Raw genomic sequence first — 12,738 nt, forward strand, 5'->3', positions numbered from 1 at the left:
TCCATATGCTGCTCTTTTGTTTTTAATTTTTTTCATGTTATAAAATCTACTATGAGTCACTATTTTCTCTATGCTTTGCTTAAAAGGGTAATGTTTCATAAACCAAAAATTCTACCATTTGAATTTTCAACAAATTTACCATAACAAGCAGAATGATTAAATTCACTTTGTTGCAAACCTCTCTACTAGGTAGATACGTAACTACTCTATTCCATCTTCTTTACATCTCATATTAGGAATTGCCTACCTGCTGAGTAACAGAGATGTCAGATAGGTAACTGAAATTCTTTCACCTGCATACTTGATAAAACAGTAAAATTAGTATTGAACTAACAGCTAAAAACTTATTTTATTTCAATTAAACTTTTTCTTCTATCATAAAACTAGAATGAAATTCTGCTCTTGGAAATGAACTTGTGTTAGGATTGCTTTGATTTTGAAGTATATCCTTATCCCAAATTAGAATAGTATGCATACCAATGAGATAAAAACTTATACATGCTGTAAATCTGAATATTAGTTTCCACAAAATCATTTATTTAAATTATTTTCTTACTATCTACATATTTATTATTTTATAATTAAGTTATTTTAAGGAGCCACTACTATACACTTTATATATTAACCAACATTTATTATTATGATATAAAAACTTAAACAAAGTGAAGATTTTATATTTTACAAGAGGTACAAAATGTGATGTGATAAACAAGATATTAAACTTGAAATTAAGTTATCTATGCTTGAATCATGCTTTAAATAAATACTAAATGCAAGATAAGGGGCAAAGTTCCTTACTCCCTCAGAATTACACTATAACTTCTTTCTTAATAAAAAAGAGCCAAAAATACTTGCTCTACCCCAAGAGACATCTAGGTTGCAGTGGATAAAGTATTGGATAAAATCAGGAAACTTCATCTTCCTGAATTCAAATCTGGCCTCAGACATTTACCAACTGTGTGACTCTGGACAAGTCACTTAACCCAGTTTGCCTCAGTTTCCTCATCTGTAAAATGAGATGAAAAAAGAAATGGCAAACTACTCTGGTATCTTTGCCAAGAAAATCCCAAATGGAATCACAAAGACTTGGACATGACTAAAACAACTGAACAACATCTGCTTCAAAGATTTGTTGGTAAAAAAAAGATTCTACAAACCTTAAAGAGCTATACAAATGGGACTGAGGAAGAGAAGGAGGATACCCTAGGATCATAAATCGAGCTATTTAGACCTCAGAAATAATATAATGCAACCCACTCAAATTAAAGATGAAGAAAATGAGGCATCAGGACATTTAAATGATTTGCTCCAGGTCACAAGGGTAATTTTTACTAATTCATACTTACATTATAATTGCATTGTTCTATAAGGATACTGAGTACTGAATATAACAAATTCTAAGTGTGAAATATTTCATTTGGGATTGAATAATTACCAATTCCTAATTATGAAGACCTGTAACAAATATCTTAATATATACATTCCCACAAAATAAGAACATGAGTTTTAGCACATCTTTAAATTGCCTTTTCAAAAGTCACAATGAAACTTTATATAAATAAAATAAAAGGCAGTAAACTAATTTACTTCTTAATATGTTTATTTCTAAAAAACTAAGATACTGCATTTTTCAGCCAACTTCCTTTACTTAGAACCTGTTAACACCTGATTTATTACTTGGCTGAACAACTTTTGGGATATACATATATTGCAATTTGTGGGAATCAATAAACTTAAATAATGACCATGTAAAGTTATAATCTTCACGAAACTGTTAAATATAGCAAAAATATTCCTTCATGTTGTATATATGATATGGCAACATAAAAAAGAACTATGTCAAAAATAATATTTAAAACTAAAAAACTAAAACTTACAGCAGTAATACTAACCTTAGAACCCTGGACATGCATTAGACAAAACAGACAACAGATCAAAACAATACAAGAAAAAGAAAAATATTAAAATCAAATAAAAATGCAATGTAAAATTGAAATAAATATTTTGAAATTATATAGCATTTTTATTTAAAAGCAAAAATGTTCATCTGTATGAAACAAAAATTTCCAGTGAAAAGAATATACTTTTAAAATACCACTATTATTTATTTCTATTGCAAAGACTTTTTCAAGTGACAATATATATGAATATCTAGGGGAGGGAGGAAGAAGAGACTGGATCTGCAATTTCATTGGCGTAGGAAGTTCCTTGTAAAGACTTTCTTCTATCAGTAGAGATCAGAAACTTCTCTGTTCCTGTAGTTCATAAGGAGTATACAGGCTGGCACACTAAAAGAATACACTATTTGATTAAAGTCATCCAGCCAATATGTGGAAGAACTGAGAACTGAACTCAGGTCTTTCTTCCTGGCTCTAAAACCAGTTGTCTATCTACTACAGCACACTACCTTTCATATATATGTATATGTACACACACACACACACACACACACACACTTCACAAATAGTTTACTTTCCTAGTAGAGTAGAGAGAATTTCCTGGTGAAATATATAGCATATTAACATAGTCTCTATAAAAGTCAAGTATACAATAATTTGGGAAGATTGGTAACTTTCCTGACTTTTTTCTGCACATATCATGGTTTCAAGATTATTATTTTCTCAATATCTTGAATTTATCCTATCAAATTAGACTACGTAACAGAGTAGAAATCAATTTGTAGGATTGTGAATTTATATTGTACCAGGAATCATTTTCCCACATATGAGATGAAACTTGGAATTTTTCTTCTAGTATTGTGACAAATACATCATTTTCTAATTCCTGACATAAAAACTTCACAAAAATTAAATTAATTATACCCACAATTTTAAATATGATTAAGTCCCTTTCCTGATCATGATAGTCAATACCTTAGGTAAGAATTTAAGAAAACATTTTCTTTTTGTGACATCTTATGGTGTATAAATTAGTTAAAATAATCAAACCAAAAATAATGTGACTTGTTAAATGCCACAGAAAGCAGATTTACTCCACCAACTAAAGCTAGCACTGCCCACTACAAGATAGAAATAAACAGACAAAAAAATCATTTCATCCTCACAACACTCCTAGATGAATAGCTGGAACTCTGAAGAAGTATACTTGAAAACAAGGTGTTAACTCAGTAGAAATGATGAGAAGATGGTTCTCTAGTTCACATATATACTTAGTATCTAGTATTGTGATGTAATGGTTCTCTAGTTCACATATATACTTAGTATCTAGTATTGTGATGTAATGGTTCTCTAGTTGACACATATTCAGTATGCTGTAATGATGAAATTATACTAAGTTATAGAAGGTCAGAGAAGGACTGGAAATGAGACATTTCATTTTTGACCATCCTTCTGGTGGCTCTCCTGCCTCTTGCACTCCTCCAATAAGATCAAGGCTCGTCTTGAGATCCTCCAGAAAACTAGCCCGAACATTACATATTTTAATATGATGCTCTCAGATTACTTAATATGTTTGTTTTCAACTAAAGTAGTATTAAGAAATGCTTGATTTTAACTCAGTGGAACAATGGATTAAAAATCAATTTTTAATATTAGCTTTTTGACCAATGTTAAGCAAGTCATTTAAACTTACTTAAAAATAAATCAATTAAATAAAAATATCTGTTATGCTTATCAAATAGGATTAATGAAAAGATGAAATTGCATAATTATATGTCAAATATTTTTGGCAACACTGACCATTATGCTGCACATATGGACAACATAATTATTTAATGCAACCTTTAAAATTTAATCATTAATATATTTCATCGTATATTACCATACACATATACTCTTAGTGTACCTTCTTTCTTGAAATTACTATGCATTGTTATAATTTTGTATTTAGTTAAATTTGTGCATGTTTTATTCTTTTATAGAATGTATGTTCCTCAGGGTGGGTAGTACCTTATCTTTCTCTCTGAATATTTTCAACAACTAGTACCTTACCATGTGCATATTAGGCACTTAATAAACATGAAATTAAAACTTAAGTATATCTACCATGTCAAACAGACCAGTGCTTTAGTTGCTATAATCATAAAATACTTTTAATCTTTAATTGGCTGACAGGTACATTTTAATCATGAACTTTTTTTTTCCCAAAATTTTTCCTGTGCTTCCAGAACTCTTATATGGTTCTTATTTCTGCTTTTTATTATTACAGAGTAAAGTTAAGGAATATATTTAAGAAAAGGAAAAAAGTGAAGCTAAAACATATTTAATTATTAAAAAATATGATTCAGAAGAAAATGATGGGGAAGCCTTTTGGTTATGTTTTAGGTTTTTATTCTGCCTTTTGTTTTCAAAATACATTTTAGTGATTTTAAAAGACAGATATATAATGTGAGTATGTAAGGTTTTAAACTGAATTCAACGGCTTATAAGTTCATAAAGACTTTTGGGACAACACACACACACACACACACACAGGAGGGAAAGAGAAATATCAGCACGTATTTAAATATATGTATTTTAAAATTTTTACTGCTAGTTTTTTAAAAGACATTCTGTAAACAATGGCAAGGATTATATCTGCTGTATTAGAATCAGAAGTTGAAGGGCCTTCTCTAAGGCTCTTTGCTTCTGTAATGATAGGTTGTAGCTTGAGTTCTTTTTCTCCCTGGCCACATGTTTTCCTAAGTGGGTGTTAAATGACAATGTTTAGAGTTTCTAAACAAGTACATCAAGGGCTAAAAGGAAGAATGAAAGAAACATAAATTGCCTGCCACCAATATTGGTATATATGAAAAAAAAATCTCCCTAACAACTAAAATAAATTATAATTTTTATGAACACAATTATGGGGGCAAGGCAGTTGAATATAAGTATAAGAAGGCAATGATGACTACCAAAAGTTCTAAAACGAGGACTGGTCTCTATCCCTCTGAGACTTTCTGCGGGCACTTCATAATGCATAAAGAAACAGAAGCTCTAGATTGGCATATCTAAGTGGGCATCTGATAACTGATCTCTATGATGGCTTTATCTATGTTCCAAGTTATATGGGAAACCTAGGGAAACTTGTATTATGGGGTCATGCTGGGAGGTACATAGAATAAACAAAATAAAATGAAAGAAGTCAGGCAATTATTAATGCTTTGTTATAAGACCATAGACAGTTGTATCCATGAAAACATTTTCTTACCACTTCTCTACTTTAGACACTGCATTGGCCTTTATAATTTTTCTTTGAGATACTTTAAAGGCCAACTCTGAGTAGAGTGTGTATTATCACAGTACAGAGAATTTATGTTAGAGTCTCAAAGAAAATGCCTAGGGAACATGAACTCTGGTGAATTTCATCACATTGAAACAGTTTTTAGTTCTATGCTTGTTGCCCTAGAACCCAATAATCAAAGTTGAAAGAAGTTTATCATTAAAATTGACTTTTAAAAGATGTATTTTTTAAAGGATGGTCAGAATAGGAATGGAGACTTTATTACTGAAGCTCATGAAAACCATTTGACAAGGTACAAAAATGTTGCAAATCAAAGATCTTTAAATGTGCAGCATTTACTTTTACTATGCAGCAGTATTTACTTTTACTATGCAGCAGTATTTATAGATAATGAGGTACTGCATTTAAGAGTTAAGAATATCTACATTTAAATCTCACCTCAGACACATACTGCTAAGGAAACTCAGAGGAAAAAAAATCATTAAATTTTTCTCAGTCTGTTTTTTCATCTGAAAAATCTGGCTAACAATATCTGTAGCAAGTACTTCAAGTTATTATGAGGATCATATGAGATAATCTATTTTGTAAAACTTAAAAGTATCAAAATGTGAACTCCCATATTCAATACATTCTAAAAAACAAACTATTAAGGAAAGATTCTCTATTAACCAATTAGGAAAATTGGAAAGCACATTGGCAGAAATAACATGTAGATCACCATCAGATACCATGTAGCACAAAAAGCTCATAATGGTTATTAGACCAAAATATAAAAAAGATAATTTTTTTTCTTAATAAAAAGTTTGTGAGAGCATGGAAGGCTGTCTTTCAGTATAATAACTAAAGAGGAAATTCATAAGCAAACGAACAAAATCCATATAAGATAAGATGGACAATTTGGGGCATATTAAATAAAGTAAAAAGATTTTTTTTTTTCACTGACAAAATAAATGTTGCTAAAATAAGAGAAATAATCTATTGGGGAACATTTGCAACAAACATATCTGAGAATCAAATTCTGATTTCTAAGATACATAAGGAACTGATAAAAAAAAAAAGATTAAAAGTTATCCCCCAATAAATGGTCAAAAGAGATGAAAAAATAGAAAAATCACAAATCATGAATAATCACATAGGAGTTTTTCAATTCATTTGTAAAAGAATAAACATAATTAAGATATCTCTGAGATTTAATCTCATTCCTCTCAAATTGGGAAAGATGACCAAATCAATGTTGATTGGGTTGGAAGAAGATTTATAATGCATAGCTATTAAATTATGAACAGTACAACCATTCTAAACAACAACTTTGGATTACGCAAGAAAAGTTACGTAAGTACTACTATCCTTTGATCTAGCAATATCCCTACTGGGCATTTATCCCAGTGAAACCAAAGTTAGAGGTAAAGCTCCTCCATACACCAAAAATAGCTAGTTTTTGTTGTTATAAAAAAAACTTGGATAAATTAGGTACTTGTCAACTGGAAAATGACTGAACAAATTGTATATGTGAATAAAATGAAATATTACTGTGATATAAGTAACTACTGTGAGAAATTCAGATGATAAGCATTGAGATATCTGTAAATTGTTGAAAATTGAAATAAAAATGACCCCAAAACTCCAATCTATACAATGCTTATAGTAATGCAAATAAATACAGTAAAAAACAACCAAAATTTGATTAGATGTACTGATCAAATTTGGTCACAGATGCCTCAGTGAGTCAGTCAACTACCACTTATTAAGGGCCTACCATATCCCAAGGGCTCTTCTAGGCACTGGCGATACAAATAAAAGGAAAAAACAAAACCTCGCTCTCAAAAATTGTCTTAATGATGGAGACAACTTACAAACAATTATCTACAAATAGGATATATACAGAAGACAATCTCAGAAGGCAGGTCCCAGAAGATGGGATTTTGGTAGAGACCTGAAGGAAGCCAGGGAAGCTAAGAAGCAGAGAAGAGGAAATAGAATTTTCTAGGAATGGAAGACAAATCAGTGAAAATATCCAGATTCCAGAGAATGCAATGATTCTGGAGTGTAGTAAGAATTTAGTAGATTGAAAATGTAGGAAGGACTACAATACGAAGGGCTTTAAGAAGCAAACTGATAATATTCTATTTCATTGTGAAGGTAACCAGTGGCCAGCAAAATTTTTTTCATAAAGAGACTGATATAATTAGACTTTTGTTTTAAGTAGCTATGTTTTAGAAGATTTGAGGCAGAAAGAACAGTCAGCAGTCTACTGGCAAGTTGTGAAGGCCTGAGGTGATACTGGTTTGCACTGGGGTGGCAACAACAACAAAGAGAAAAGGGGTATATAAGAAAGATAATGCCAAGTTAAAAATGACAGACACTTGGGTTGTAAGCCTGAAAGACGGGAAAGATGATGGTACCATCAACAGTATCGTGAAAGTTAGGAAGGGAGGAAAGATTGAAAAGAAAGATAATGAGTTTAGTTTAAGATGTCCAGTCAAAGATATCTAATAGTCAGTTGGAGATGTAAGATTGGAAAGTTAAAAACAGAATTAAAAAAAAAAAAAAAAGAAAGTGGAGGTACTTACTGTAGATAGCCTTCTCAAAGAGCTTTACCACTAAAATGAAGATGATAGCTAGTGGGGAATAGATGGATCTAGTAAAAGATTTTCCAAATTAACTGATGATGAAATATACCTCTCTTCTCTAAATAAATAGAGAGGGGTGAAAATAGAAATGTAGAATTTGGAATATGTTGTAAGATCCAGCCACTGTATCAATTGGTTTTGCTTAAATGATTTTCTTACTTATAAAGGGAAAGGATAAGGGTTGAAACAAACCATTATTTAGTACCTACTATGTGCTGGGTATGACATTAAGCAATTTACAAACAGGATCACAATTGATCTTCACAACAATCTTGTGAGGTAGGTGCTATTATTAGTTTAGATAAAGATAAGTGATTTGCTCAAAGTCTAGTATGTATCTAAGGCAAAATTTGAACTCATGGCTTTCTGACTCTAGCTCCCAGGGAGCTGAAAGTGGTGAGGACAGATCAGGGAAAATGTCTGCAAGGTAAAAACAATGCAACAATAAAATTGCCCTAAAGACACGTAAATGCTATATAGATATCAGGTGTCCTAGCCCTATCCAGAATTAGAATGATATTACAAAGAAATTGCTTTTACCAGTGAAAATTGGCATCTGTCCTGAAACTTTTAGTTTTAGAATTACCTGAGAGGCTGAGAGCTTAAGTAACTTGCCCAGAATCCCAAACAGTATATGTTCAAAGTCTTCTGTGGTCCAAGACCAGTTTTCTATCTATTGTGTCATTCTATATGTATTATCAAGATATGCTATCATGAATAATTACGATAGTAAAAACCATATAACATGGGGTACCTAGTTGGTGCAGTGGAGAGAGCACCAACCCTGAAGTCGGGAGTCCCTGAGTTCAAATTTGGCCTCAGACACTTAGCACTTCCTAGCTGTGTGACTCTGGGTAACCCCAATTACCTCACGGAAAAAACAAAAAACAAACAAATATATAACGTAGGGAAGAGCCATCAACTGATTTCCTATAAGAACAAGAGAAATATGGAATAATACTACTACCACCAGATCATAAATGTTTTTTGGACAGGTTGTGTCCAAAGGGCTTGTCATAGACCAAAAAAAACAATACAAATAGAACCATTCCTACTTTTCCTTATCTAGATTGGTAGAATCTTCCATTTAATTTTGAATTAAATAAAGATATGTTCAACATAAAATAAAGAAGAGTAATTAAATAGTGGAGTGAAAAGTGTACTGGCCATGGAGTCAGGAATACCTGAGTTTAAATCCAGCCTCAGATACTTAATACTCATTAGCTAAGTGGCCCCGAGCAACTCCACATGCCTAGCCAAAAAAACAAAACAACAACAACAAAAGATAGTTGATATACTTTTTATATACACAAAATTACAAACTGTTTATGCCTTTTAAATCCACATTTTGCTAGTAGCACATAATTATATACAGTGTAGTAAAAAGAATAAGTGTTCATACTACTAAAATTTATGTTTAAAATGTGAATAAAGTTCTGATGAATTCTGATATTAGAAGTAATTCAATTAGGATTTTTCTAGTGTGTGCTGCTCTTCTAGTCAATGAGATAACTTTACAATATTTTAAATATTAAACCTTGGAGATACCTGGAAACTTGAAAAATATGGAAGATTACTAGAGAATTCATTTACCATGAAACTGGATCAAAAGACAGCTTTACCAATAGTTTTTTCATATGTAATAGTTCCATTAGTGAAATGATTTACTAGTATCTCTGAAAATGTGTAACATTAATATAAAAAAAAAAATGAGAGGTCTCTAAACATAGTTCTTCACTGTTACATTTAGGAATGTCATTTCAAGAAATTAGAAGTGATTCAGCTAGAATTTTTCAAGTGTGTGAACCTCTTCCAATCAATAAGATAATGTTACATTATTTTAAATATCAAATTTTGGGTTTGCTTGGAAATTCAGAAAATATGAGAGTGTTGGAGAATTTACCATTAAACTGGACTAAAAGATACTTTACCAATAGTTCTTTCACGTGAAAACAACTTGGATATATTTGTAAAATGATTTACTACTATCTTTGAATGTGTGTAGTATTACAGAAAAAATATGAGAAGTTTCTAAGCATAATTCTGCTGTTATGTTTATGAATGTCATTTCAAGTAGTTCTCCCATTAGAACTTGCATTTCAAACAAATTATGACTTTTCAAAAATTTCTATTTTCTATAGTGTGCAGAACACAATAAAACAAAGTGCTTAGATTTTAAACAACAAAATTGAAAGAATAAAGTATTTATTAATAAACTAACAAAATTCATAAGGGAAAAGCATACATAAAAACCTTATTTATTTGTAGGGGAGACTACAGAAATGCTCCTAGTGATATCATTTTAATATACAGCCACTAGATGGAAGTATTGTACTTACAGTTGGAGATGTAGCAGCAGAGAGCAAAGGTAAAATTCCTCCACAAGCAATGATGATGTTGTCTACCATCTGAGAAATGAGGTGAATTGTGTTGTGTACAAAAATAATATTTTCGTTGCTATTGACAAAATCCATTACAGACTTTGTAGAATGGCTACCAAAAAAAAAAAAAAAAAAAAGGGGGGGGGAATACACATGAATGAACACAAATTTAATTTAGAGGAAAACATACTTTATGCTTTTATATTATTGTATCACTAAAATTATGGCTTCATTAGAAATTCACACTGGATCTAAAATTAAATAACAACATTAAGCTCAAAATGCAAATGAATTATGAGCATCAAAAAAAATCTAAATTAAAATTAACAGCTGTTTCTATATTAATAAAAAGGAACAACTGAAAAATGTATTATCGATGGCTTAAGTTTAAAAGTACACAACTGCAATACTATAGGTTTTCTTTCTTTAGATTAGGTATCAGAAAAGCAGACAATTTAGTCAATTTTTAAGTCAAAATAATTGGGGTTATACACACAAAACTATGTTTAATAACAGGATTTCTTCCTTTCAATCAGTTATAATTATACAACATGGATAGCTATCACAGATAATTGACAATATGCAGCTAAATTAATAGAACCATTGAATTGGTCTCATATAAACAACTTTTGGCCTTTAAAGCCTTTACAATCTGAGTCCATTGTTACTTGTCTCCTAGAGTTCAATCAAACAAGAAATAATATGTATATTTCTTACATAAAATCTTCAAACTCCATTTTTTAAAATGTTTCTACTGGCTGTCCTTTATCCCTAATAGTAGCTCTTTTCACATCTTTGATTCTTTAAATCACTTATTTTATTGTAGAATAAGACCAAGTATACCTTTTATATAAAGCATATGCTCCTAGTAGTGCCCTTCCTTGCAAAGTCCCTTTGTATTGATTTCACATATGTTCTATATAAACTTATTTTTGTCTTTCCCAACGGAATATGAGCTCTTTGAGAGCATAGAATTTTTCATTGTTGTTTTTATATCCCACATGCTTGAAACAAAAAAGCACATAAAAATAATTGATCACTGATTAATGGTTGAAAAAAAATTAGAAAAATAAGTCACTGATTAAAAAAAAATCAGTGATTTCCATATGATGATCCATGTATAATATCCCAAGATCCTGAAAAACTCAATGTACTATTCCTATATACTAATGCTGAAAGAGAGTAGCCACAGGAAAGACAGAACATAGTTTGAACTCAACTGAATAAAATTTGATTATTGATAACTTTAAAAGATGCGTTTATTTTAAGCAAAAAAAAAAAAAAACTGGTACAATTTATTTTTAAGAATATGTACAGTAATAAAAATATGTAGAGCATCACAGCCATAAAAATAAGTGCAAAAGCTAATTTAAAATTGTTATGTCAACATGTTTATCATGAAAAGAATGATTGTTAATTTCAATAGTTATTTTTCTTATGAAGAAATATCTAAATTGCCATATACTATTTTATAAATTCTTTTGATTCAGCCAAACATTTTACATGATTTAATTATAACAGAAATTTAACTTAGCATTAAATTCTCCTGAGCTGTTCAAAAGTCATATTTCTTTATTCATTCTCCTTAATATATCAAAAAAGCAAAATTAAGATTTGTTTGAAGGTCCCAGATTTTAATCTAATCCCTACATCTATAACTAGGGAATGAACAGTTATATTCATGATAGATATGTCATTTTAACAACCCTAAATAAGTTTTCAATATGTGGTTCAATCATTCCTATGCACAAAATATCAATTTTTACTTTTAACTAAATGAATTTTTAAAAAAGAATACTTTTTTTTATTAATTCCAAAGAAATATTTCTACCTTCTCCAAACATGTACATCTGTTTCTAAAGCAAATAGCAAGTCTGTGAGAAGCCTCTGGTGCATTGGAGACCATTTAAACTCAGGAATACGAAACATAGTTGTGCGTGGACCTGGACTAAATTGACGTCGCTGTTCCTCAGTCATTGGCATTCCTCGAAATCCTAAGTCAACTCTGAGATCTCTGTCTTGTTGAGTGATAGACCGTCCTTGAACTGCCTAAACAAAAGATTCTTTTTAAGTTCATATAGTATATGACTTCAAAAATGTTAAGAACAAATTATCCCAAATTTCAAATATAGACATATAACAGGATGAGTAGAATGCATGATTTCTGTGGGAATCCCTTGTATAAGCATCTCTTGAGAGTTAAGCAGAGAGCCTCACTTTATTTTACAGATTTAAAAAAAGTGAGACAAAATTTAATGATTATGGATATTTTCAAAATCTAAACTGGAACCAAGTGTTCTAAATCTTATTCCCAAGCAATCAGAATATAATGTAATGTGGATTTCCTATAAAATATGCTGTCTATAAATAAAATATCTCCCATACCCACTCCCTTTTACTCTTCTCCCAACTGTCCTCCCAGATCTCAATTCAATGTTTCAGTAGACAATTTACATGAGCTCTTATGACCCAAAAGAAAATATACATCTTTCTTCCCTTCCTCCCCAACCCCCTTTTCCCCCTATGCCTTTCCCTCCTTCTCTCTC

General features: G+C 30.8%; 1 protein-coding gene across 1 annotated transcript in view; it reads right to left on the minus strand.

Moving 5' to 3' along the window:
• The window catches only part of NBEA (neurobeachin), a 754,131-nt gene that overhangs the window by 546,315 nt on the left and 195,078 nt on the right, over positions 1-12,738 (minus strand). The window contains exons 23-24 of the mRNA XM_051986470.1: positions 12,024-12,241; positions 10,151-10,304 (exon numbers count right to left, since the gene is read on the minus strand). Of these exons, the coding sequence (XP_051842430.1) occupies positions 10,151-10,304; positions 12,024-12,241 (372 nt within the window). The remainder of the gene's footprint in view (positions 1-10,150; positions 10,305-12,023; positions 12,242-12,738) is intronic.

The sequence above is a fragment of the Antechinus flavipes genome, chromosome 3 (genome assembly GCF_016432865.1).
Source record: "Antechinus flavipes isolate AdamAnt ecotype Samford, QLD, Australia chromosome 3, AdamAnt_v2, whole genome shotgun sequence".
Lineage (NCBI taxonomy): Eukaryota > Metazoa > Chordata > Mammalia > Dasyuromorphia > Dasyuridae > Antechinus > Antechinus flavipes.